The 27,134-nt window shown below is 40.5% G+C and overlaps 1 protein-coding gene across 7 annotated transcripts in view; it reads right to left on the reverse strand.

The window, feature by feature from the left end:
- Positions 1 to 1,262: 1,262 nt before the first annotated feature.
- Positions 1,263 to 27,134, reverse strand: part of trpm7 (transient receptor potential cation channel, subfamily M, member 7) — a 34,064-nt gene continuing 8,192 nt past the window's right edge. The window contains exons 3-44 of one of the 7 annotated variants that reach the window (XM_077519796.1): positions 26,378 to 26,416; positions 24,872 to 25,079; positions 24,036 to 24,249; positions 23,702 to 23,826; positions 23,422 to 23,593; positions 22,842 to 23,016; positions 22,203 to 22,326; positions 21,818 to 21,890; positions 19,994 to 20,094; positions 19,484 to 19,618; positions 19,346 to 19,399; positions 19,116 to 19,256; positions 18,880 to 19,014; positions 17,627 to 17,904; positions 17,166 to 17,394; positions 16,368 to 16,523; positions 16,133 to 16,276; positions 14,467 to 14,595; positions 14,141 to 14,392; positions 13,757 to 13,931; positions 12,498 to 12,630; positions 12,045 to 12,223; positions 11,545 to 11,677; positions 10,200 to 11,365; positions 9,663 to 9,751; positions 9,489 to 9,585; positions 9,340 to 9,416; positions 9,050 to 9,087; positions 8,745 to 8,773; positions 8,270 to 8,323; positions 8,053 to 8,097; positions 7,855 to 7,920; positions 7,084 to 7,367; positions 6,920 to 7,002; positions 5,494 to 5,699; positions 5,350 to 5,401; positions 5,012 to 5,118; positions 3,363 to 4,536; positions 3,175 to 3,272; positions 2,043 to 2,119; positions 1,909 to 1,949; positions 1,263 to 1,699 (exon numbers count right to left, since the gene is read on the reverse strand). In XM_077519796.1, coding sequence (XP_077375922.1) covers positions 4,460 to 4,536; positions 5,012 to 5,118; positions 5,350 to 5,401; positions 5,494 to 5,699; positions 6,920 to 7,002; positions 7,084 to 7,367; positions 7,855 to 7,920; positions 8,053 to 8,097; positions 8,270 to 8,323; positions 8,745 to 8,773; positions 9,050 to 9,087; positions 9,340 to 9,416; positions 9,489 to 9,585; positions 9,663 to 9,751; positions 10,200 to 11,365; positions 11,545 to 11,677; positions 12,045 to 12,223; positions 12,498 to 12,630; positions 13,757 to 13,931; positions 14,141 to 14,392; positions 14,467 to 14,595; positions 16,133 to 16,276; positions 16,368 to 16,523; positions 17,166 to 17,394; positions 17,627 to 17,904; positions 18,880 to 19,014; positions 19,116 to 19,256; positions 19,346 to 19,399; positions 19,484 to 19,618; positions 19,994 to 20,094; positions 21,818 to 21,890; positions 22,203 to 22,326; positions 22,842 to 23,016; positions 23,422 to 23,593; positions 23,702 to 23,826; positions 24,036 to 24,249; positions 24,872 to 25,079; positions 26,378 to 26,416 — 5,974 coding nt within the window. In that variant the 3' untranslated portion in view covers positions 1,263 to 1,699; positions 1,909 to 1,949; positions 2,043 to 2,119; positions 3,175 to 3,272; positions 3,363 to 4,459. Of the gene's footprint in view, positions 1,700 to 1,908; positions 1,950 to 2,042; positions 2,120 to 3,174; positions 3,273 to 3,362; positions 4,537 to 5,011; positions 5,119 to 5,349; positions 5,402 to 5,493; positions 5,700 to 6,919; positions 7,003 to 7,083; positions 7,368 to 7,854; positions 7,921 to 8,052; positions 8,098 to 8,269; positions 8,324 to 8,744; positions 8,774 to 9,049; positions 9,088 to 9,339; positions 9,417 to 9,488; positions 9,586 to 9,662; positions 9,752 to 10,199; positions 11,366 to 11,544; positions 11,678 to 12,044; positions 12,224 to 12,497; positions 12,631 to 13,108; positions 13,250 to 13,720; positions 13,932 to 14,140; positions 14,393 to 14,466; positions 14,596 to 16,132; positions 16,277 to 16,367; positions 16,524 to 17,165; positions 17,415 to 17,626; positions 17,905 to 18,879; positions 19,015 to 19,115; positions 19,257 to 19,345; positions 19,400 to 19,483; positions 19,619 to 19,993; positions 20,095 to 21,817; positions 21,891 to 22,202; positions 22,327 to 22,841; positions 23,017 to 23,421; positions 23,594 to 23,701; positions 23,827 to 24,035; positions 24,250 to 24,871; positions 25,080 to 26,377; positions 26,417 to 27,134 lie in introns of those variants that run through there. The other 6 variants (XM_077519797.1, XM_077519798.1, XM_077519800.1 and 3 more) reach the window with 6 other exon arrangements.

Consider the following 27,134-nt stretch of genomic DNA (forward strand, 5'->3'; position numbering starts at 1 on the left):
CGGGACGAAACAAAATGTAGGGAGTCTATTCTGTCATTTGGTAGATTCAGTTTATATATAATTATTGAACGTAATATCGCGTGGGTATTGAACATTTTGAAATTTTCTAAAATGGCTGGCAGTGGCAGGTTAAAACGATTTGTGGTGCATGTGACACACGGAACCAGCATGGGGGAAAAACATTTATCAACTGCTGACCAAACAGGAATGAAAACAGTTGAAAGGGAGATTTTCTTTTCTCGTTTAATTGCCCAACTAACAACATATTCAAATAGGCGTAACAACTTCCTTTGATTTGCATACTCGGCAATGCCCGAGCTGGAGCAGCTAACGAGAATGTTTTGTAACTCGCTGAAGAATGCGGGGTGTGGCAGTGGGGTGTGTAGAATGCTGAGTAATAAAGTCATCCTTTTATTATATAAAGACTGCAACTCGAAATGGGTCGAAATTAGATTATGATGGTTCCATAACAGTCAGCAAAAATATCACAGTATCACTGTACTAAATTACAGCTCTAAAATTTTGAAGTATTTGAATAATTAAAAACAGCAGTGAACACACCCTGTTCAGAGTTAAACAATATTCACATCACATTTCGAAATACTGTAGAACATATTTGGCATCAGTTTTTCTATGTAGAAATGTTACCTTTTTTTTTAAAATGTATTTTTTTTTTAAAGTGATGATTTTATGACGCAATTTAGATGTCAAACATATTGTACTGATTTTTTTTTTTTTTTTTTTTTTAATTAACACAGGGAAGATATGCTTACAGTAAAGTCACAGCCCGGATTCGAACACCAACCACTAACTGTGAGATACTCTATCAATTGCTTTTATATTTCACACTAACGAGAAAAGGAAACAATCTACCCCAATGAATGAGGTGTTAGAATTTTGTTTTAACCCACCTACCTAAAAGATCATAACACATAATGTTGAAATCTTACCACAATATATATGATGTGCTTCGTAGAAGCTTAATTTGTCCATCACTAACTAAATCAGCGTTGAATCACGTTACAAACATGGTCGTTTATAACAAAATAGCAAAACATGATCACGGATTGCAAAACACTACGAAATCCCAGCAGCGAGGTTGGCGTCCTTATGTCATGTGACCAGCAGTTGACCAATCACAGCGCAGTAGCGCTGAAACCGAGTTGGCCAAACTAAAATATAAAGGCGAGCGCAATGGAAACTGATTACCTTTCAATGCATTTTTAAGCTAAGAGCAGTTTAAAAAACAACAACAACAAAAATGCAAGTGGTTCATGAAGCTTCATTTGTTTATCACAAACAGAATCAGTGTTGAATCACATATTACAAACGTGCTTTATAACAAAATGGCCCCAAATATGCTGTGCTCTTTGTTATTCCCCACCCCTTATATATTATTTGTCCTGATTTGGGCAGCAATCATGATAGCAAAGCTTTGGATCCCAAAGCGAAAATGCACTTTTTGTTGTCGTTGTATCCAATTTGAACAACTTCCTTGCATTGCGTCCCCTATTGCTTATTAACTGTAAACCAGACAGCCACGATGAGAGCAGCTTCCACAGACTCCAGATCAGCCGACGCGCTTCTGGGGCATCGTGTGTCACGCTTTTTTCCGTTTCAGCGTGAACAGTCATCAAAAGAAGGACGGTCGACGTCTGGCCCCTCGGAAGCTTTCCCATCATGCTCTGGTGCTTCTCTTCTGCGGGAACAACACGGACAAACAAAATGTCAAATATCATGAGAAGAATTCATTATTAAGAAAGGCCACCAATTATAACTACACATTTTTTGAGGAGTAAGGCTGGAATGGATAATTGGCATTTCAGTTCACAAATGCCGCCATCTTGTGGCGACAATGCTGAAGTGAATATCAATTTGTGGACGTTTTTGCTTTGTAGTGTCACTCACCAGTTCATCTTCGACTTGATGGAACTCACTAACTGAGCGATCTAGACAGGAACGCGCACACAACACGTAATGTATTAAAAATTAAAATGGAAGCTTCTAATAACTTCAGAATTTTGTGTGTGAATGTCACTCACATGTTCCTTGTCTGGGAATTGACCAGTCTGCAACTTGGAGTAGATCAAATGTCCATTCACCATCACCTCAAAACTGTCTGAGGGTAAAGTGTTTATTTTTTTATTATTTTATTATTTATTGTTCCACAGCTCCTTTATCTGCATCCTATGCCTACACACATTAAAATAATATATTTTGTGCTAATCTAACAATAACAACTGATGCAAGTTTTAAATAGTAAAAGTAGTTAAAAAGAATAAATAAATAAATCACTGTTTATATAGTGCGTCTGGTGCACTCACTCACCAAATGATACACAAGCAAGTAAAATCCTTCATTTCTGCTTATGGGACAGTGGGGCTAATTTACATAACCCAAAACATGCCGAGCTTCGACTTGGGTTCCGGGCAGCCCAAAAACACATTCACGTCAGAGCCAAGGTTAAGCAGCTCTGCAGTTGTCTTATGTTTATTGCTCAAACACATTAACTAGTGTTAACAGCCTAAGGTCTCGGTATTTTTAAAATTAATTAATTCATTATTTTTTTTTATTGCAAACGCTTCAGGTCTGTGTATACTTGCACGGGAGGCGACAACAGCGTGTATTGATTTAAACTAGGATCAAAAGTTTTCATCTTCATTGACAGCTGGGATCTCGGCTCCTGCATACCAATGACAAATGATGATTATTATTGATGATAATAATTTGCTGACAGCTTTAACTTTGACAGCACTAAATAATAGCTGTCGAATGATTTTTAAATCAGATTAAAAACCATCTTAGAATTTTGATTAATCACCTTTAAAAGCCAAATTTGAAGAGCACCCGTTGTTTTAATTCTTTCCACGTTAAATGTTATGTCTTCAACATTTTTTGACCCACTGCGTTCACCCTCCTCTTTTTCTAATCAGTTAATTACTTGCATAACTTAAAATAAAATGGAAAAAAAAGACCAATATTTTGACACGAACAATTATTCTGAATGTCATTTGCAAACATTTATTAAATGCATGTTGTATTGATTGCTCACACACAATCTAGGCTACCTGTGCTAACAATTCTTGGTTGACAGCAGAAAAGACTAAAACAAACATAAATTAATCGATAAATATAATAATAGATTTTAATTAGAGGGTGGGGTAGGACAAGTACCTCTCGTGCTAACAATTGCTATGGATACATGGACGTCGGGAATCTTTTGCAGCTCTGCTTTCAGGCTCTGAGCCGCACGGTTGTAACCTCAGGAGCCACTGTAACAACACCAACAACAACACGTGAACCTTTCCCATCGCCACACAACAACAAAACACTTCCTGAACTTAAAAAGAGGGCTGACTCACCAGCACTCAATGAGAACTTCCATTTTGCTAGTTTTTTTTTTTGCTGTGTGCTGGTCGATGAGTAGCACGAGTCAGGCACTTTCTTGCTGGAAGCCGATCAAAACACAGTCCTGTCCGTCTGAGTTGCTTTTATTACGATCAAATGAGACACACCCAGTGGGACTGCCAAGTCTGTATGTCGACGTATGGCGTCAGCCAGTTTGCTATTTCCTGTTTTAACCCCAACTAAGATGTAACACGACAAAAAGACTCTTCTGTACTTCCAGCAGGACACTTTCGCACATCTGCATTTGTAAATACAAATAAATTAGATGAAAACAAGCAAAAAACTGTCTGTATGAGGCACAAAATGCTAATTTGTCCTTGCAAACTGTGATTATAAACACAAATTAACATAAATTCAACTATAAGATGGATAGTATATGAAAACATGACACAGTCGACTTGTTTGCAATTTTATTCGTTATAAATGATGTTCAGTACAAAATGTATACAGTAATATATACCCTTAAAGTGTACCCTGAATAAAAGATGACAAAGTCCATGCTCATGCAGATAACAGTATCTATAAGATACACTAGATTTAATCCATCTGCGCGTATCGACAGCTGATGACAAAAATATTGCAATCGTACCTTGTAAAAACAAAAACTATCGAGGCCGGACACACTTTTTTTTTTTTTTTCTTCTTTTTTTTTGGAATAAATTGACACAAATGATGTCCTTGGAATAGTTGCATTGCAATCTGCCCATTTCTTCACCCACCCCCCAATTTATTTATTTATTTTTTAAAACATGGTTTCATAAAGTCAGAGATAAAACGCAGGGATACAAGATGTTTGAACATTTAGAACAATAAAAACGATGCAGTGATGCTGTAACAGATATACAATGCACTTTGATTTCTTGCTTTTTGTAATATACACATATATGTTAAAAGAAGGCAACATCAAGAAACAACAATAAATAATAATTGGTGTACCTGCTCATGTATGCATATGCAAACATGATTGAGTGTTTTGACGCGGCGTATGGCCGTTTCCATGGAAACGGGCGGGATACTACCAGTTGATTGATTGATCACAGCGTCGTCAGCCTCATTGATTGGTGCGGCTCCTTGACTCCGCCCCCCTGGTAGCCACCTGGTCAGGTGTGTACTCGTTCCTCTTCAGATCTAAACCACAGCACCAAGATTTAATATCACACTTTTTATTGACACCGGCGCACTAGAGCAGAGAAAGTCTCAAAGTGTGTAGGCATGCTCCCTCTAGTGGTACGGAAAAGAATCACCAAATTATTATTTATTTATTTATTTAATCAAGCATGGAGAATTTGTTATTAATTTAACATGTTATTTTATTCAATTTAATGTCTTTAATTTTAATACAATATTTTTACCACTTTATTTTCTTATATTACAGCTCAAAGTTAATTTTCTGTCTACAATATGACAGTGGCCTGCGCAATACCAAGTATTTTCTTGGGGCCTAAACGCTTGTTTTAGATTTGTAATATTGCATTAAGATAGTACTTGGATAGTTAATTAGTTTTTAAGTTGGTATTTTTCTTGATGTATGCCTGATACTTAAAGATGTATGGCTCCCTGAGGACTTTCTAAAATGGAGCAAGAAGAGTGTAAAATTGTTCACCGGGAAGTTTCAGCTTCCTGCAGCAGGAGTTGCAGCGATGTTTCGCCCGGAAGTTCCGAATGGCGTCGTCGCCCAGGTTGGCTGGTCCGAAGATCATGCCGTATGACCTGTGGTGGGCGGCAGCCACAAAAACGAGTGATGCAAAACAAAAAATGAAAGGAGGCTTGCAGGTATGTATATTGTATTAAAAAACAGACCTGTATATACACACACACACACACAATATAAGAGGTGAATAACATCGTATGACCTATTTATGTTTGTCTCAGGCTAACATAAGTGTCAAGTTAATAGGACATATGAAGTGGTGTGGGTCATGTGACAGACGTTGGGCGTACCCCTTCTCGCCACTCTTTATTACTGACGGATCGGTCAGAATCTCTCCAACCCCTGAAGAGAAATACGAATTGTAATGAGAGACCTCCACAAAAAGCAAAACAAAAAAACAACAACAAGGCCAACAAGTGAAGCGGTGGCGTTACCCTGCAGGTCGAGCACCAGCAGCTCGCCGCGCGTGTACTCGTAGGTCCAGTGGCTGAATGCCAGCATGGTCTCCTCCAGGAGGTTGGTGGGCGCGATCTCGTCGCCGTTGTTGTTGTTAAACTTGCGGAACTCGCCCGTGATGCATTCCTCGATGGCAAACCACTGGCCCGCGGAGTGACAGTAGAGCAGGAAAACTTCCAGGAACCTGCAAAACGCACAAAATAGCGGCACATCGAAAAACATGCCTTTGTTTTGTTTTAATAGTACAAGAGCACTATTGTGTTGACTTTTGGTCATTTGGAACTTTAAACAGGAATATGTTACAAACATTTCAAGCCATTGGAATTCTGTAACACTTGGGTCACGTGACTGAGCTGCTATCGTAGCTGATTTGGGGTACACCCCTGACTGGTTGCCAAAATTAAAGTAAACTAAAATTAAGGTAAACTTAACAAATCCCACACAGTTTTGGGCATCCAAAGTCACATTAAACAATTAACATAAATTTTATAGTGGCTAACATTTCCCTTTCCTTTTGAGTTGCATGAATTATTGATGCGAAAACATTAGATTAAGAGCTGATGTAGGAGTGGTGGGTGGGGTCGGGGAATGAAGCGCTATGACTAATTTCCTGATGCACTGTAACTAAACGCACAGGAATCCAGCAAGCTAGACAGAGAGGAGACACAAAGATGCAAGATATTTAGGTTGCCATTGTTAATAAACCCAGCAGCCTGTTCATCTAGTTTGGCGACAAACGCATTGGTTGCAGAGTCATCGTGACACCATGAGATCAAAATACAAGTTGTATAATTAATTTTGTCTAATGGTGGCCGAGTTCTTTAAAAGGAACATGACCAATATGTATGCATTCTAACAGGAAGTAATACTTGCAAAATATGTTGTCACACTAATAAAGGAGAACAGTGTGGTTGCCGCTGACATGCCGACACAAACGACTTGAGTGTGCTTATGTCACCAGATGTGAGCTGTCCCAGTTTTGTCCCAGGTCATTTTTCTCAATTATGTTTACTGTTGTCCAATTAGAAATTGCAGATCAGCTGCAAAAGTAAACTTCTTTTCAACTGCTCCTTCTTACAAATTATTTCTGTCAATTGAGCCTTTAGCTGGACATATTTTCTCAGCGGCCTGCAGGCCTGTTCTAAAAATGTCGCACCAGTAATGGGAAATTGTGATTTTCTAGGAATGTTGAAGAAATTATCATTTAAAAATGTCAACACTGTCTTGCATATTGATATTGATCTATTTGATAATTATTGTGAGACAGATGATTTTTAATTTTTCCTAATAAGCAAAGGTGGAAAGAAAAGATGTTTATATTGTACTTTATTATTGTATTTTGATATTTTATTTCAATACCATCGGGAGCCCTCAGATGCCATAACTCCAGAACTTCTCATTTACCTTGGCGAGTAAGGAATAGGCTTGGGTCTGATCTGGTTGAAGGCCACAGTCAGCTTCTGCGCTGCTCGCTGCTGCTGAATTTCCTGGAAACATACAGAAAACAACAAATCAAATCTGGGACAAGTATCTATTTATAATGCGCTGCCTTTGTGTTTTTTTGGTACCCTGAGACAAAGGTGCAACACGGTGTCGTCCTTGTAGATGCTCTGCCAGGTCTCCACTACCTCAGGCAGGAAGGACTTGACGATGTACAGGTGCCCAGGCTTGAGGATGTCATATTCGGACCAAGTGCAGAGGACTTTGAGGGCCCGTCGGAGGCCGCCGCCCATCTCCTCTTTGCTGAGAAACTCGATTTTGGCGCAGAGGCCACGCTGGGCCCAGGAAGACATGCTGTTATTGATGGTGTTGGGCGAGCTCTCCTCCAGGCGGTACACCGTCACTGGCTCTCCTGTTGGGGTAATATGCATATTCAAGTGTCAAAGCAATTAAATACATGAAAGAATAAATACATGAAAACCGCTTCAGATAGCTGTTATAGGACCTTCTGTTGGATGATTTGCCCTGCCACTGGTTTCAAGCAGACAGTTTGAGAGTTTTGACACCAATGAATGTGTGGGCTAAAAAGAAACAATGACTTTTATGTATAAGTGTGTTTACTACAATCACAAAAAAACTGTTGTTTTACCAACTGCTGTTTGTTTAGGGGAAAAATAGAAGTTCCTAATTTAACCCGCTGAATTTACGTAATCCGGATGCCAAAGACTAAAAGTTTCCAAACTGAGCAAGCAGCAACAAGAGAACCAAAAAGAGACACACAAAAGATGACAACATACTGAGCATAGGAAGTGCAGAAATCACACATTTCCTCCTCATTAAACCGCGTTGTGAGCATTGCTGTGTTGTTTGTAACCTCGCGTCTACGTGCACACACTCACCTCTGGGGGGCACCGGGGTGAAGGGGATGCTCTGTGACAGTCGCATCAGGTTGTTACGTTCTACAGCTGAAGAAAGAAAAGTTGAGATGTAAAATACAAATTAAGATAATTATTTTTGTTTAGCAGCCACATATGTTAAAAAAATGCAGTTTAAGGGGTCCTGCAGCATTAATAAAAACATTTCATCTAAAAGGCTACCTGAGTACTGGTAGTTTTCCATCGGCTTGAAAGGTGACCCAATGGCTGCAGAGAGCAAAGAAAGAATTTAACTTTGTTATTCTCTACTTCTAGAGCGTGTACTGGTATTTCATGGACACATATTTTAATAAGTACGACATCACTAAATAATTTCCCAACACACAAGTTCCCATGTTAACCTATTGGAAGTACTGAAAGTGGACCAAATGTTACTCACAGTCCTTTCTGGGTCCAAGGTGGGAGTGGCGAGGTGGACAGAGAGAGGCTGATGCTACAACAGAAAAATAAATAAATAAATAAATAAATAAATAAATAACAATTTTGCAAAACAACTATGGAATGAAAACTTTGCAAAAGTCCTTATTTTCCATTTCTTGATATTACTGGTATATTTATTTCCATACTGCACATTTCAAAACAACCAAAAGCCAAGAAATGTAGTAAAAACTGTTTTGCAAAATATAGTCACCCTCTTAAAATAATTGCCCAAGTCATTATTTTTGCAAAATTATTTATTTGCCAAAATCATCTCCTCATGAAAAATCTGAAAAAATGACTGAGGAGATTATTTTACGAAGGCGTGGATATGTTCTGTTAAACAACGGGTCTTTCGTAATGCAGCAGAACCAGCTGATCCAGACCAAACCTGATTGTACACAAATGAAAAGATAGGTGAAGAGTGAAACTCTTACCGGTTAATGTGTCCTCCCCAGGGGGTTGGCTAGAAAGGAGACAGACAGCAGTCAGGTGAGGAAGAAAAAAAGAAAAAGAAAAAAACCCAACAACTTTATTTTATAAAGCTTATTAAATGTTGATGTCAAAACAACTTTACTGCAAATATACTACCTGACACATAATTATTGTGAAAAATGTAAGTTGCTTCGTAAAAAAAGACAGATTAAAATGCTAAAACTGGTATTTTGCTTATGTAATAGTACTATCTAAATCTGTATCTTTTTATGTTTGTACACATGCACGCACACAGGATGATACATACAGGCTGCTTGCTTGGGCTGATTTGAACTGGACTCTTTCCTGTGAGAGAGTAGTGTTAGTATTGGGAGTTCTCAGTTTATGACTTGACATACAACATTTGGAGATTCTGAATGACCCGCAATAAACTATTTCGTATAGTAGCATAAGAACATATATGGTCAACAAGAAGGCACGCTCACTTGTGCCATGCTCACTATATTTATTCATGTCATATATTTATGGGATGGGTAGTGGTTTTCAGATTGCTCATGTGCTGCCGTTTTGGTTAGCAAAGGGTGTGGCACTACCTACCGGCACTGAGGCCAGGGGATCCTCATGGATGAGGATGTCTTCAGCTGACACTCTGCTGCGATCCTTCTTCCTGAGAGCTACAGACAGCAAGCCATCGTTATTTCACCCTGATCATTACAAAACATTGTGATTTATTTGTGGTAACCTACTTGAATCAGGATGGAGAAAAGCAGGACTCCTGTCAAATTCTGTGAAACCGGCATAGGAGTTAACTGCTCTAATGTGACCTTGACCTTCATGCTGAACCTGGGATCACATGACCAGACCGGGTAAGAGACATTTAAAAAAAAATATAATAATTTTCTTTCCATTGACAGACCAACCAGTTGTCTGCTGCATGTGGGCGGGCTGCGCTGTGGGCTGCGCGTCTCTTTGGGTGTTGAGCGCTGGACGTTAAAACAGTCTTTATGTCCTGAAAGCAAGACAACATTGTGAGCCATGTATCACCAAATCTTGTTTGATTTTGCCACCAAACCCACTTTTCAATCAAACACAACATTCTTCAATTAAAAAGTTATTTTCCGTGCATCAGATAACAGTTCTTGTACCAACACTTTCTTAAATATTTTGATTTGTCGAGACATAGAACAAAAAGAGGCAAATCAAATCCCATCACCGCACTTCATTAGAACACAAGAGTCTCATGAGAACCCTGAACCTGCTTCCACCTGTCCAAAGTATCCTGGAAACCATCACACTCTCAATCAATCACTCATGCAAGTGGCCACAACATGTCCGAAAACATCCGGACCGCACCAGAACCAGCGAGAACGGACAGAGGAGCGAAAGGGAGGAAAAAGCTGCATGGCTCCCGATCTGGAAGTGGACAGTACCCGGCAGGTGCGACCCGCAACTCAAACCTCTTGTTTGCACTTCCACATGTATCCGCTTGTCCAGATTTTGCCCCTCACAGCAGGACCCTGGCGAGGGAGGAACATCGCAATCTCTGCTCCTTCGTCTGTGGGGTTCTGTCACTGCAGGCGCTTGGGCGGAACACGACCATCCGCTACGTTCTTGACTCGGAGCGTTTATTTGGCATCTACTACGAGAGGCTGTCCGGCCCTCGTCATCGCAGAAAGCCTCATTGACGTACCCCAGTTTCCCGTTCCCCCCACCCAGCCCCTGTGCATTGTCAGGCTGCGCATAGCAAGCAGGAGAGCAGGCAGGCTGAGCAGCGCCCGAAGTCTTTGATGCAACGACCACAGTAGGATACACACACACACGGTTTTCATCGTCCTCGCTGACACCAGACTCTCTTTCATACTTACCGACAAACGCCCCGAACTCGACAGCGCCGCTGTCAGGCGTCTGCTGGTAAAGCCCAGCCAGAGCGAGCTCTGGGTGGCTGGACCCGCTCGGGTGGGAGGGGGTGCTGCTGATGTGGAAGTGCGCCACACGCGAGGGCACGTTGGGCAGGCTGGATGGCGAGTCGGAATACTCCGGCCCGTGTGGACGGGTCAGCTTACTGCGGGTGAGCGAGTGGCCCCGGAAATGCAGCTCCGGAGGGGAAATGGCCACCGCACTTTGGACAAAGGCACTGGAGGCACCGCTGCCGGGGGAGCCAGCCTCGGCGGCCAGGTGCCCGAGCAAGCCCTTCCTCTCTGGGCTCAGATTGGGATCCAGCCCAAGTTCCGTTAAGGGGCTCGGCCCGACTCGACGACTGCTATCAGTCCCGTAGCCACCGGCGCCGATCCCAAAAAGAGAGTCTGCGATGTTCGCCGAGCCGAGGTAGCCGCCTACGCTCCGCTTCCCCATAACGGAGGATTTGGACTGGGGGCCGGTGTCTGTCACAACGGGGACGATGCTGGGGACCACGTTCTTGGAGAGGCTGAGCTCCCGGGTGATCTGATTGTGGACCTTGCTGGCCTCCGACGCCCTCTGAGCCGTCAACGTCTTCAGGGTGTCCACGGTGAGGGCGGACAGGTCCTGCAGGTGACCGATCTGCGAGTCCAGCGTGTGCAAGGAGCGCTTGATGAAGTTGACCTTGTTGCCCACCTCCTTCAGCTGCATGCACATGGTCTCAACCCTGAAAAGTACCACCAATTACCTTACTGCGTATTTCCTCTATTACATCCCTAGACTGTAAAAGTGTTACGATCCGAAAATGTCAGTTCTAGATGCTGTTGTTTACAAACTGACATTAAAAAGTATGTTGTTGTAAGAACACCCTATCTGCTGCTAATCTTCTGTGACTGCAGGTTGTACCTTTCAGAGGTGAGCCGTATGCGCTCCTCACTTCCTGTGTGAAACTGATCGTCCTTTTCATGAAAGTACGTCTCCACACACTGCTCCTCAAAGTCATGTAGCTTCTTCTGGTCTTCCTCCGTCAGAAACAACTCTGAAGGGAAGAGGAATAAAATTGTATTGTGACTCCAAAAATATAGCGGAAAAAACAATTGTAAGGTGGAAACTGGAAAATGGTAGAGGACAATTTCTTTGGGTCAGTGAAACAAAAAAAAAAAAGAAAAAAGAAAAAAGAAAAAAGAAAATCAAGTGTGGTTATCAATTTACAGAGTGGTTGGAAACTCAAGCCCCCAAATTAAAAGGGGCAAAACAACTGATACGCGCAAGGTGGGAAATGATCAGCTTTACTTCATCGTACACCATTCTGTGTCAATAAAGTTCATACAGAACATTATGAAAAAAAAGGGAAAAAAATGCTAGCTTTTCAAGACCACTCTCTTCTAGATTCAACGCAGACATACTTGGCCCGTAGGTGTGCTCCTTCTTTCTCTTTCTGCACATGCACAAGAGCGAGTAGATATGGCACAGGAGGATGAAGGGTGGAGGGAGGACTGGTTTCTCATGGTAGGCCATAATGAAGTGGTAGCGCTGGTACTTCCATACCAGATTGGAGATGGACTTTACCTGTAGATACACATTGCTGTAAAGAAGGATGAGGACGCTGTTACTGTTATGGTCACACACTGGTTTATGTCACTGGATAATGACTTTTTGGGAAAATGAAGCCTCAATTTGTGGCTCCTCTCCTTTTTGTTGTTACCTTCATACATGACAATTTATTGATTAATGGAAGCTTATAGAAAAGTGCTGTAATTGTAAAGTTGTCATACTTCACTATCCAGGATCAATATCTAATTCATAAGCTGTCAATGTGAAATTGGATTTTGGATGTGTGAACAAGTGGATGCACCTACTTGAAGAAGGCGATGAGAAGGTTGACCATGAGTATGTACTGTACAAAGAGGTAGACTGCTTGTAGGAGAGGAGTCAGCCACACTCCTGCTGTGCACAGGCTCTTGACTGAAGAGTCACTGTTGTTGGCGCACACTGTGAAGAAAAAGTACCAATCAGGTCATTTATACAAATCTCACAAAACACTTTTAGGTATACTATATTCAACTACGTCGAACTACCTTTGTTGTCCCTAAATGGGTGTGACTGCCTATAATTGTTGGGATGCGGATGGGTATCACTTCTCTTAATGATACTGCGCAATTGCATCAATTCGGCACTTTAATGGTATTCTTATCAGTAATATGTTGTTTAGAAAAACAGAAAAAAAAAACCGTGCACCTCCCTCCAAAAAAAAAAACATTGCAAAAAATAAATCTGCCATCCCACTGTTGTAAAGTCAAAGTGTGTAATGTTTAGCACCATCTAGTGGTGAACCAATAGAATACACCAATTTTGAGGCAAGTGCATTACAGTGCCTCAGAGATACCAACCATACTTTGTAAGTCTCCCAGCAATTGCTTCTGGATGAGGATTTATATTTATATTGGAGTTGTATTGGCGGGTAGGATACCTGTGGTGATGAGGCAAATGATGAGACAGATTGAGCGAGCTTTGTTGTAGTTACGCGGGAGTGAGGCCGTTGAGTAAGGTTTCCTGTGGAGCTATTCCCTCTCCGTGTGCTCTTTCCCCCACGACCACGATTAACAGTGGGCTTTAAAAACGAAAGAACTATTAATTCACCACTCGTGCTACTGTCCCTTGACACAAATTCTATAGCATTAAATTATTGTAAAACAGTTAAATGTTCTGCCTGTGATTTTATCCTTATTGCTATAAAAGGTTAATATTTTTTTCAATTCATCGACCAAGTAACAGGTTAAAGAAAACTGGTCTAACGTGGAGGATGCATGCAGTGATGCACGGCACAAAGCAGTTCTGTGAGGTGAATTGCAAATTTGCTAAATGTTTGTTCACGTTGTGTGCTTGTGTGTGTGTCCCTGGGGCCAGTTTAGCACAGTGGCTCGGTCCCTATCCCGAATCATCGCAGTGACAAAACGTGACATAATCATGTTGTGTCGTGGTAACGGAACATTGATTGGTCCAGGTATGCTTTGGGTTTGTCGTGTCCTAAACTATACATCAGCCATGCTGTGTGAGAAGCTTGGAGTATTACTGTCCTTACCCTCGTAATCTCCCTTTCCATCCTCATCGTCCTTACCATCGATTTCATAGGCATACACTTCCCCATACATCATCCAGTACGGCTGGAACACCACATCTTTGGCCAGCGTCCAGCTTGGCTCTTCGTGCGGATACAAAATGGCCTTGCGGGGAACGCCGTAGCTGAGCAGGACGATGGCCATTATCACCACAATGTAAAACATGTTGGCCACCTGAAAAGGATGATGCAGAAAGGGAATGAAACTGAAGGATATATGAGATAAAGTTCAAGACATACAAACATGAACAAGACTCAATTTGGAGCAATATACCGTAAGTTATTAAACATCTTATAAATACTTTTGTTTCAATTAATTCCAGTTGGCAGGATGAGTAGCATATCGGTATGTGGTATAAAGTCACAGTTGTGTTGGGAACTCACCATTTTGGCGATCATCATGACGTAGGGCCCAGCTTGCTGGTTGACAGCCAGGATATCGAGGAGTCGCACATACCAGAAGATGATATTGAGACAGTAGACTGTCCTGCCGGGCACGAAGGTTTTCACTCCACCCAGCCTCAAGCCAAAGCCGATGAAAAAGGACACGATGGCCAGGAAGTCAGAGACGTTGAAGTAGTCATCAAACCACACCTTTATCTTTTGACTTATTTTGCCTGCTTCTGACATAAACATCTGCAAATGAGGCAAACATTTTGGTCATTTGGCCAAACATGAAAGAAATTATTAAAGACTATCAAATGACGTACCTCTCGAATCTTCTCAATGGCTGAGGTGAAGATGTAGAGGATGACGACCCACTCCTGAGGAGAAGGCCATTCCAGCATTTTTACCAGGACCACGTATGAGTAGAGCATCAAGAAACCCAAATAAAATAGCTGAGGACACACGAGAAAACTAGCTGTCAAAATCAGGTGGGGCGGCAGACAGAGTTGTGTATCAGTATTCATTCATCACCAGGGCTACAAATAATCATAATACATGTATTAATTTTCTCCATTCAACAGGTGGGGAAATCACAACAACTTGCCTGTCAACTAGCGTCACGAACAGATTATGTTCAATTTTGGAGGCTCGACCCTAGTAAGATGAATTTGGCATGGCTCTCCAAACCACAATACATTTAAGTAGTATCATAATATTATTCAGAACAAATTACAATACGTAGTCTTTTATTTTATTTTTTGTAAAAAACGCTGCTTTAATTTTTTTTTAAGACAGGTACACTAAATCAGTTCTACTTTCCTACAGTAGGGGGAGCCTTGTTTTCAAAAAACACCTCTTCAACTCTTAACTGCGGGTCAAAGACGGGAGTGTGGGAAAGTAGGATAATTAGCATATATATTGTTTAAGCTGATATAGCAGATACAACACGGACTATGTGGACCTTTAAATTACAAACCAAAAACACTAAAGTAGTAAAGGTTTTATCTGACGACTAAAGTCTGGGCAGAGCGCTGCCATTGATGCATGCAGGTCAGGATGCAAGAAGCCATCTGATATATGCTAATTAGGTCGTTCATTGATGCTATCTACTCATTATTGTTCTCGTAAATAGAACTAAGCGGCGATTCCCACACTTCTGAAAACCTGCCCCGGGCTTGCTACGTACAAAGAGGAGATGAGATAACCTCAAGCACGAGTGTGAATGTGATGACTCAAAAGCTGTATGAATGTTGAGAAATTCTAACACTCATACTACAGTTATTTCAGAAGGGGAAAAAACAGCCAATCATCATATTAAGAAGATTTTGTGTTTGTTTATCCATTTGAATAATTGGTTAATTAATAATATCTTATAAATAATACAAAAACTTGACTAAACAATTTTACCAACACAATGCATCTTCAAGCATTTGAGGCAAAAAATGAGCGCATTACTTGGCACAAGCAGTGTAGATGCCAACAAATGATAAATGTGACAATGGCAGAAACAAAATCTCAGTTGTTTCCTAGTACTACATAAATACAAGTCACCAAGACTTGTATGAATGTGTCCCCTGAGCTTCCCATAAAGAGGTGCTGTGGGAATATTGATCCTCTATGGGAGTCATTAAGCGGTGAACATCCAAAGCGTAAGTGATGCATATCTGAGTGTCTGATAAGACTGTATGCACCTTGTCCCTTTTCCTTTTGTCATTATTGTTTGACGACTACTCCTGAATTGTACTGAAGTACAGCGAGACTGAGAGACTGATTCAGTTTTATATGCGCACTAAAATTCAAATGAAGATTGATTTAACTGAAATTGACAGCTCAAGAAGGATCCAGTGCAATAAGTATAACTGCTCCCTTTTTTCTCTACCGATTGTTGTAAATGCCATTATGATAAGCCTTGTTGAGACACACTTAAGACTGGAAATCTTAGGAGGAAGTTCCCATCTTATTATGACCTAGAATAGCATGCACGCATACCGTGTTGGACCAGAACTTGACAATGGGAGCGTGGTAGAAAGCGTAGATTTTCCTGGTTAATGGCAGCTTTCTGGACCGAACATGTGTCTCCATGTCGGTCTTTGCATCTGCAGGGTCACTGGATCTGGCCTCCTTGAATACATCCTAAAAAGAAGTCAAAATCCAACATCCATAAGGGGAAACAAACAAGCAGAGGAATAGAAACATGCAGCGCGATTCACTGAGGGTTTCTGACCATTTGGATGTCATCTGCAATATTTTGGAAGTTGTTTTCGCTGTCCTCCATGGTAATCTGGTGGTCGTCCTGGCTCTGCGGGATGTGCGCCATCTCGGCCTTTGACTTGTATTCCAACAGCAGGATGGCAGGAGGCACTAAAATGCTCAGGATCACCTGGCAGCAAACACAGAGGTGGGTGGGCTCTCATATTTTGCCCCTCTTGGGTGGGTAGCTAGCTACTACCGGTACATATAATGAGAACCGAAATATTAGAAAACGCCTATCTCATAGCATGCACAATTATAATAATGATAATAATAATAATAATAACGCTTAACAAGAAATTCCTGGTTGTAGAGATGACCACTAATAAATGGTTATCACTATCATGACTTAATTGCTTTAAAAAAAAAAAAGTTCTTACACTTACAAAACACAAAGTTATAAAACAGGTAACACCTAAAATCAGTTGCATCTTTAGTTAAACAGGTCATTCAATTATAACCCTGAAATAAAATTAATAGAAATATATATCATTTGGTTCAGTTTTTTGTTTTTTCTGAGAAAAAAAGAAAAAAGAAATTAGGCAGGTGAAGTAATGAGGTGTTTTGTGAATATATGTGTTCTAATAATCCGAGATATCAAGTGCAAATACATATTTAGTTTGCATTCAGTGAGCGTACAAATAGAAGTTTGTCACCCTCTGTTGGGAATCTTTCACACTTGGCTGGCTTTATGTGTCACAATTTAAGTCACAAGGACAACTTCTCATTGAAAAAGGAAACCAGAAGCAAAAATCTAAAATGGAGCATGAACCTTGTACCAGGAGTTCTTGCGCATGTTTAGCCGCCCCATCCACATGTCGGACAGCAGCAGCTGGGTGCAGGTGTGCGCCACGAAGGGTCGCAGGTGCGAGGAGACGGCCAGCTTCAGGCAGGTGGAGTTGCTCCAGTTCTTCAGCTCGTAGGTGAGCAGCTTCATGGCCATGGTCTCGTCCTGCCTGAACGACTGCTCCAGCAGGTCCACCGCCAATGTGCCAAACTCACTGGAAAACACCAGCAATCGCTGCCAGGTTCGAATCGAGGCTTAATTACATAAGGAGATGAGCCACAAAATGAGGCTTGATAGAATTATTTTTTTTAATTTTTATTTTTTTAGTATAAACACACTAATTAGTGTACAATTTCCAGAAGCCATGAAGTCCTGTCTTCATTAGCTTAGACAGTCTAACCTAAAACCACACAGGTGCACACTCTGCCAAGTCATAGGAAACCTACTTTGAGTACTCCTTAAGCTCCTCCGACGTGTCGTCCACCACATCGCTCTTCTTGGCCTCGTAGCCCATCGAGCGGCACAGCTTGCAGGCCACCAGGGCCTTGGCCATGTTCTCCTCGCCGTGCTGCCAGAAGAACAGCGACATTTTCTGCCGCTTCATGAGCACGGCCCACACCAGTAGCTCGTTGAACGGGTAGGGAAAGCGCCGCGTCTCCGGGTCGTCGATGTCCACAATCTCTTCCTTGTTGCGCTTCTTATTTTGCTCTTTGGTGGACTCCAACTACGAGGAGGCCAGTCAGAGCAGCACAAGTGACAGATTTGCATATGTTTTAATAATACAAAACACTAGCATCTTAAAAGTCACAAATTAAACCAAAATTTAAGGGGGAAATGTGATTAAGTGATTTGCCATTTGAGGTTAGCAAATCTTGTGAGATCGCAACTTAAAGGATTCATTTTGAATGTGCACATTGCTTTTTCTTTGTCTTTTCTGCAGCTCCTATTAAATGATGGAGTGCTGTCATGCATAGGCATAGGATAATTACTGGTTTAACATGGTTTTAAAAAGGCAAGGTTTCAATCACTGCTAAAACTTTCTGTCATTGGTAATAAGGTCTTTATAATGGCACATTCGGCTGCAATATGATTTGCTGCTTGCAGATATGAAACGTCTCGTTCTAAACGAGCAACATCTTTGAAATTAATGACAGGACCGACGCTTTTTCCCTCCTCTTTCTCGGCTAGAGAGGGGAGGGGTGAGCAGTTACACCCATAGAGGAGTGAGCGGGAGGGAGGGAGATGAAAGAGCTTTAGACACTGCAAACTCCAGCATACTTTTTCTGTATGATTTCTTCTCTGTTGATTAATGTGCACTGCTCTTTAAAAAAAAACAGACACAAGAAACAAAACAAAGCAAAATATGGTGCCAGTGGTACTAGACAGCCCCCAAGGACAACATGAGTAGCTTATGGGTATGTTCTAAAATTAGCTCGCCATTGATGGGACTCTGTGATTTACTAAGAAGAAATAAAACAGAAGAAGAATGAGAGCATTTATTTGTTTCAATTAAAAATATATTATAAACACAGTTGGTAAATCCAGGTAGAAAATAAAACCCTGCCAGAGTTTGGCTTCAGCCACAGGTGCTTCTTCTCAACTGGTAGGTTAATGAGCCTCATATGTTCCCCTGTATTATCATTAAAATGTTATATGAAGTGATGTGAGGGTTTTCGGATGTTTTTTTTTTCTTCTTTACCTTGGGTTTATAAGGCTGTGCAGTCTTGATGAAATGGTTGTGCCTGGTCTTCTCTTTCTTATCAGCGTGCATGCTGAATGACTCATGACTTTTCCTCAAATGAGAGCCCGGGCCCATTGGGTGGCGCCCAGCCCTCTGTGCACACAAAGGAGAAAATGATTTTCTATTTGCATTCATTATGTGAAAGGAGTAAAAGATAACTGCCATACACCAGTGAAGGATTGCCGGCCACTCACCCTACTGCTGCCATGGAGATTGTTGTAAATGATTCGAAAGCGTTTTCTGGTGTAGTTGCACCTGTAAGTCCCGCCCATCAGGTACTCAATAACCAGGCCCACGTCAATTAGGGTGATCTTGTAGTTTGGAGGCAAGTGGCTCTGTGAAAAGTCACAATGACGAAACAGCACTCTTGAGATTGAATCGACTTGTACTACTACTCGGGAGGTGGAAAATCATCTCCACTGACCTGCTTGACATCTCTAACCAGGTGGAGGAGAGTTGGATTGTTGGGAGGTTGTTTCTAAAATGAAAAGAACAAATAAAATGTTACATCCTCATTTGCAAACTTCCTGGTTCTTTGCTTGTGCGCGTTTCATAACCATACAGTGTTGTAAAGCTCCTCGAGCCGACTGATTGTCAGGAAGCGGTGCATGCTGACACCATTTTCAATCAGCAGCTTGACAAAGTCCACTCGATCCATCACAAGTGCATCGAGCATGGCTTGCTCCAAAGAGCTCACCTGAAAACACACACACACACACAAAAAGACATACCTTTTGAGCTTATGATAACTCATAATAAAATAAAATAAATACAAAAAAAATCAAGAAGACAAAGATCCATTTGACTGAGTTCCTCATTAAAATCTAAATACTGTTCATGTGATCGGGAAGAGAATCCTGAAGGTCAACGTTTCAAAATAAACAGCAGCGCTGAGGGCAGCTCATAATGACCACTGTAATAAGAGTTCATGTTACAAGCTGCACATGGCCCGCGGAGCTCCTCAGACTGCACCACTGTGGTTATTTGAGATTCGGGGGTCATTTTGGGATAGTCCAAAGGTTTGGGGCTAAAGCTGAGCTAAGCAAACACACATTTGCGCGCACATACATACCAAAAGTTGCTGTCCGTACACAAACACATGATTCTTGGCAATGTCAACGCGGTCCCAGGCCAGGGTCAGGACCAGCTGATCAAAGGCAGAAGCATTTGTGCCTGTAACACACAGGTGACATTTGCATCAACACTCAAATAATGGGACCGTCAAGGACATAATTCAATAGGAACTCTTAACTTTTTTTCATGTACCATAGCATTTTAGTAATGTGTGTGTAATCCTGAATTATGTCCTTCCTGACACATACTCTATGTGAGAGGTACATTACTAGGGAAGGTCATCCTTATTAACGGTATATGTTCTGTGAACTGGCTAACAGGATTAGATTAAATAAAATCAATCCAGTCTACTACTCTGTTTTGGATAAAAGTTGGGACATCTTGCCTTTATACTAACAGGCTACAGGAAGTGAAACTAATTAATAATAAAGAGAGGTGAGAGGGGGGCCTGTTTGCTAACGATCTCTGTTCTGGTTCATCCCAATGATGCTGGATGGTGTTCTTCCACATCCAAGTCATTCAAGCATGTCTTGATGCAGAAAAGGTTCTTCCACAAAATGTTCCCACAAAGTTGGAAGCATACAATTATGCAAAATGTCCTATAAAATAAAGAGTTAAGATTCACAAGGGAATTAAAGGCTCTAGCCCAGTCTCGATTGATTAATTAATTGCTTTGTTGTGTCCCACGTTTTGTCATATTTCCTGCACTTTAAATGGATTGTGTGCCTAACGGCAATCTGACACAAAATGATTTCCTGACAACATTATTCCCACTTGCACAACATTTCTAGTTTCAGCGACACTGATGATTTAACAACCCACAAACTTCCCACTACACATCATGTCTGCACAACACTGCCTGGTGCGTCATAAATACCAAAAGGGAAAAGTGGAAAACAGACTTTAACCCTTACTTGGACACTCATTGAATTATAAATAAAGGTTGCTATTTTCCCAAAACATAAACCCGGAATATTAATCATAGTACAAAATGATTTAAGTAGTATATTAAGAAATATTTCAATTTAAGAAAAAATAATTGTGACAATAATTGTTGTTGTGGCTTTCTACTTTCTTACTCAATAGAATGCCAAGGAAAATATACTTTGTAGCAACACTGTGCCTTTGACATTTCTTTAAAACCTAGGAACTGTAACTGCTCCATATTTATGGTAATTTTAGGGGCTTAAATTTTGGACAATCAAATTTCTAAATTTTTAATTCCAATCATTACCTTAGAACAATTATCTAGGGTTAGGAGATAATCACACGATTCTACTGTTTTATAATGAAGCACGTGGTGTCCATTTTGACTTCTTTACCCTATAAGAGGGCAACATGGCCTGCAAGCGGGTCCTTTAGAGGATGAGTTACTGTTTCACCAGCAAGAACACACCTTGGGCTGACAAATATTTGTTTATGCGAACTTTTAAATCAATATGATCACTCACCTGCAGTCACCACAGGCATTCTTGTCTTTTGTCTAAATATAAAGTGAGGGTGAGGAATCACTCTTTGGGTAGGTTTTAATAAGTTGCTTCTATAACATCAAGTAAACAAGATATTGAGTCATTCTGTGTCTCTGAAACTGACTATGAACTGAGAGCCTGTGAATGCAGGGAACATGATCTCGTCATAGGCAAACACGGCCAAACTCCTTTGAAAGCATATCAATAACAGAACAAAAACACTGCACAGCCCTGAAACCTTATAGCCCTTGCCTCAGATGAACACTGAGTCAACATGGGTTGCACTACGGCAGAAATGTGTCTTTATTATTAAAAGAAAAAAAAAAAAAAGTGAGTATGGGAAGAACACCTACCTTGGAGTAAGGCCTTAAGAATGGCAACATCGATGTCCTGGCTCTCCTCAGAGCTGATGTGAAACACTGTAATCTGTTTTGAAGAAACGCAACTCTTAGCTTCGAGTAAAATGAAATTCATAGTACTTTTTTAACTGTTAATATCTGTGGACTACAATGTTAACAGTCAAGGCAAAAATTAATGATACTTTTGTCCAACTGCGGTATGTTAGTGATTTTGTTTGAGAAATGATACAAAAAAGTGCTAAATTACTGTAAACTATAATTACAATTCTACAATGCTGATTTTTTTTCCAGCACATTTTGTTTTATATCTTTGACTTGATTTGCTCTTGTTTAGACTGTGCAGATCCAGCTAATGATGTGGTGTATTACATCACTTTACCAATTCTTTCTTCTTCATACACTCCAACAGAGTCTGAAAAAGGTGAATGGCGTCGCTCTGGCTGAAGTTGAAGGTTTTCTTGATGGTGGCGATGATGTCTGCCTCCACGCCGTCTGGTAGGCCGCTTGGGAGAAGAAAAAAAAACGATATATAGTCCAATATAATAATTTCTTAGCAGCAACATGCTAAAAAATCAACATAAAATGACTAAAATATAAGCTGTCAGTCTGCTTTGAAATTTTAGTGGCCTACGCTGACAGGTGTTGCTTATACTGTTTGTGGGTTGCCGCCGTTTAGTTGCCTTGAATAAAGTTTGAAATGTAATACATATATATTGTTGACAAGGAACTTTAATGTTTAATACACAATGACGAAATACATAATATGTGATGACTTTTTGCCTGAGCTCAAGTACTGATTTATTTTTATGATCCATAATTAAGAACTACTGTAACTAATAGAGTACAATCTTGGCCGTTTAGCAAATTTACACGATAATAATAAATTGATGTCCTTGCTTCTTTTCTTACCAACTCAATTTCACTCATGGGATTAATTACATATCTCGCTGTGTCTGTCAATTACGTTTTTATACGTGTGATGTGATCCATCACCAGCATTTAAAAGTCTAGTCCTTACCCGCCTTCCTCAGTTTGCTTATGGACATAGGCCAGTATGTCAGCGGCTCGGCCTGTCCCCTCGCACACCACCACAGGGACGGGAGGGCTCTCTTGAAGGTAATTGAGCACGGTCAAGATCACATTGGGACCGCCCTCAAAGATGAGCGCCACCACGGGAACACCTTGACCAATACCTGCGAGGAGGAGGAAGAAGGATCCAACATAATTTACAGGAACATGCCACCGCACCAGGCCTCACCTCTTAAAAGGCACATATCTAACACACAGATCCTAACACCATGTACAGTATTTACATTTTATGTTTTCAAAAGCAATGTGCTCAAATAGGTTTATAATGTGTTTAACAACAGTGTTTTAATAAGTTTAAATGTTTTTGAAGCGTGTGGGAGGGAGGAAATCAAACGTTATGAATGTCACTCCAGTTTTCTGAATCCCAAATGGGATGAAATAGAACTATATTTTATATGGTCTTTCTTAAGTCTGGATTTACGTCTTTGCATGTGGGTCTGGAACGTACCCACCATGAATCAAGGCTTCAGTGTATCCTCTATAGGCATCCTCTGTGGTGTGGCTCTTACGTGCATGTATTCTTTGGAGGTTGATGTGCTTCTCCAGGTCTCTCCGCAGTTGGACCTCCGCCCCATACTTGCCCACCGTGCCATCGTCAACAAGGAGGAAATGTGAGTGGAGGTTGTTGAGAACATTGAGTTTGCTGAGGGGATTTAGCAGCGTCTGGTATGGAGCGATGATCTGTGCACACAACAAAAAAACCCAAAACAAAACAAACAAAAAAAAAAAAAAGTCAACGTTTTTTTTTGGGTTTTTTTTTTGACAGTGCGACATGATGGTACGTCTTACGTCTCTCCCGATGAGGTCGGTCCTGTTTTCGATGACTCCCCAGGGTGCAATACCAATAGTGCAAATCTTCTTTGATGACCTGGAGCAGTGCTCTTTGAGAGCATCACCGACATGCTTTGCTACACCTTTGAGAAAGTGATGCAAATAACAGTCAGTATTGAAGATTTTATTACTTTTTTAGATTTTATTAATCGTTACTACAGATTGCTAAAACATCAATTCTTAAGGTGGCCTAAAACCCTGGTACAGTATAGATTTGAGAAGAAAAAATAAGGGGAAAAAAAAAGAAGAAGAAAAAAAAAAAAAGTAAGATAGAAATGAAGCATCTCCAAACCTGTGTTGACCCCTCCAGTGAGGATCCAGGCACCTGTGGTGACAGCTGCCTTGATGAGGCCCTTGCCAACCACCTGCTTGATGCGAGGGTGCAGCTCAAAGTTTTGCACGCCCCCGTGGACAGAGATGAGGATCTTGGGCAGCTCCATGTGCCACTCCTTCAGCATCAGCCGCAGGATGCTTTCCGGACGCGAGTCGTAGGACAAACGCACATACTGCACGGACAGTCAATAAGCACACAAATATGCATATTTTTAAGTCCAATAAAAAGCAGGTTATTGTACATTTTGGGTTTTACCTTTTTATCCAAAATGAAAACAAAACATTTTATAAATATATAATAAATGAATATCATTTGTAATAAAATTAATGAAAACAAACATATACTGTAGGATAAAAGTATTATTACATTTATTTTGCATGAAAATAAAAAAAAAAACTGTTACATTTATCATTTAAATTCATTATTACGATACCATTATACTGTTCATGATTATGATCAAGAGCAGTAATTTTGCATTCGTTTTTACAAAATAGATTTTTTTTTAATAAATATGAAAAAAAATACAAAATTATATACTACAAACAATATAAAACATATAAAGTAGTTCAGAATTTGCTTAGACAGAAATAAAGACAGAAATAAAATAAAATACAATTGCTGTCAATTCAATCCCTGCATGAATTGCACATTAAACATGGTGTTTTGATAACTTTTGGGTTTCTGTGTTAATATTTCCTGCCCACACAATCCATGCTACACATACAGTACATCATTGAAAAATGACCAATATGCCCTGGTAAACAGAGGCACACAGTACCGGTAATCCTTCCTACCTTAGCTCTATAGGAGTGCGATCCTCCCTGGAAGTTAATGACACCATAGGCGTCAGTGGGGCTGGCCTCTGTGTGTTTTTCCACTGACCACTCCTCCAGCTCCGGCGCGGGCCGGCCGGCGCTCTCAGCCGTCTTCACGTCCGAGTATTTGTTGGCCAGGCTGGCTGTGAAGCCAACATGCTGCCGCACCAGACGGCCGCAGCAGCACCTGCGCCGGCAATGCACATGCACGCAGTTACAAACTGACCACAAATGTATTGTCAGGAACTATTATTAAACACAAGGAATACATAGACAGTTTTAAAGAACTTTCAAGCTTTTCCGAGCTTCTTGAAACTGTGGTAAATTGATTGTGCATTCTGAATTATTGCATTGTTCATGACTTTATTTTATGTTAGAAAACTACCAGAGGGAGATGAAATAAAAGAACAGACAAGTATTGTGTTGGAGATAGTGTGTCATTTGTAAGCAGAATTTAAACACCATTTGAAACGTAAGCACTTTTAAGCCCTTCCAAAACACAAGCATCCAAAAATTAAAGCAAAGCTAAAAATACAAAACTGGGTGGTGGTGGTGGTGGTGGGTGGTCATTTTTCAATTCAGTGAGTAATGCAGTCTGAGTTTATGTATCTTTTTTCATCTTATTTAATATTTATTGCCACTTACTCAAAACGCAGCAACCTGAACAAGGGTCTTATGAGAAGGAGAATATACACCGGATGTTGTGGACTTAATAAGTTGGGTTGACTGTGCACTGTGCTGTTTAAACTATCAACTGGGGGGGAACAAACAAACAAACACAAAAACTACCAACTGTGTTGAGATTCTATTTACATGAGTGAGAGAATTACGGGAGCATTAAGAATAAAGCTCAAGTGTTTTTGTCTTTTATTAATAAAAGTGGTGTGCTTGAATGTTAAAATGTTATTAAAACATCGTACATACAGTCACTAAAGGCAGATGGGTTCTAAGATTTCTGCATTTATTGGCTTTACAATTGACTAATGATTGTGCTGTCATCAATTTCAGCCCTATAAAGAGTAAAAAAAGAGCTACAGTAAGAAGTGCAAGTTAGATGTGTTTATGATTCTCACAGAAACCAGCTAAATGTTGCAGTTTTTTCCCCAACATTATGAAGCATTCTACTGAAAGAAAACAATTCCAATAAAAACAATTCCAATAAATCCAGCCTTCTAAACACAACAATAATATAAGAATGTTTGAAGAATAAACAAGTGACTACTGTATTTACATTTTAATGAGCTTTACTAGTGAGGTCACAATAGTCATAATTTATGGGCAACATGGGGTTCTCCACTCAGGTGATTAGCTTAGCGAAGAATGTGGCAACACAAAGCCTGGAAGTTAATTGTTTCCTGAGGCGGGTTTCTGCTCGGTGGAATTACACTCCTTGCCTTCAGGCTGCTTCTGGGTAGCAGAGATTCACTCCAGGCTAATCCTGACTGATCAAAGAATGTAGGAAACAAAGACTGAGGCGGGACTCACCGGACTAGCTGTTGGCAAATCTGGCATCCTGGAAGGCATCTAGATGGAATTTAAACACATGACATGAAGCATTCACAAGGTTGAAATCGAACAGAGTCCACATAGCAAGCAAGATCACCACCAGTTATCAACCTGACACTGCGCCATTTTCTCTGTGTAGGTGGTTCTTCGATAATTCCTGTTGATGCTCCTTCATTTTTCTGTTTAGTCATCATTCAGGATTGACTATCAACCAAAACAGACATACTGTACAAGTGGTGTGAGTCAGAGTTCTCTGGAGGGCCTGCATACTTTAAAATGTTAGTGTATTGATAAAATGGTATGACAGATTGCCATATAGATATTTTGTCCATGATTCAAAGTCCGGTAACCGAACTACAGTATGAGCGCTAACATACATTGGAGCTGGGTGAGAAAAGGCAAATTATTGATTAAAAGGAAAACACTAAGAAAAAGAATAACTGTTCCGGAAGGAAGAGGAATGCACGTTAGTTACAAAGAGTAACTAAAAACGCAGATGATTTATCAAAAAAAGCAATTAAACAGTACATTCCTGCAACTGTTGGAATAAACTAGAGCTTTATTTATTTGTTTAAATAGCTTTAAAAAACTAAAAAAAACAAAAAAAAAAACACTATACAGTACATGTATAATAATGTTCTGTACCATGAATAAAATCCAAAAGCATTCCAAAAAGACATTGTCTTTTGAAAACAAAAACTAAATAATAAAAAGCAAGCATTTGCCCTTCACTCAG

Source organism: Festucalex cinctus, chromosome 4 (assembly GCF_051991245.1).
Source record: "Festucalex cinctus isolate MCC-2025b chromosome 4, RoL_Fcin_1.0, whole genome shotgun sequence".
NCBI lineage: Eukaryota > Metazoa > Chordata > Actinopteri > Syngnathiformes > Syngnathidae > Festucalex > Festucalex cinctus.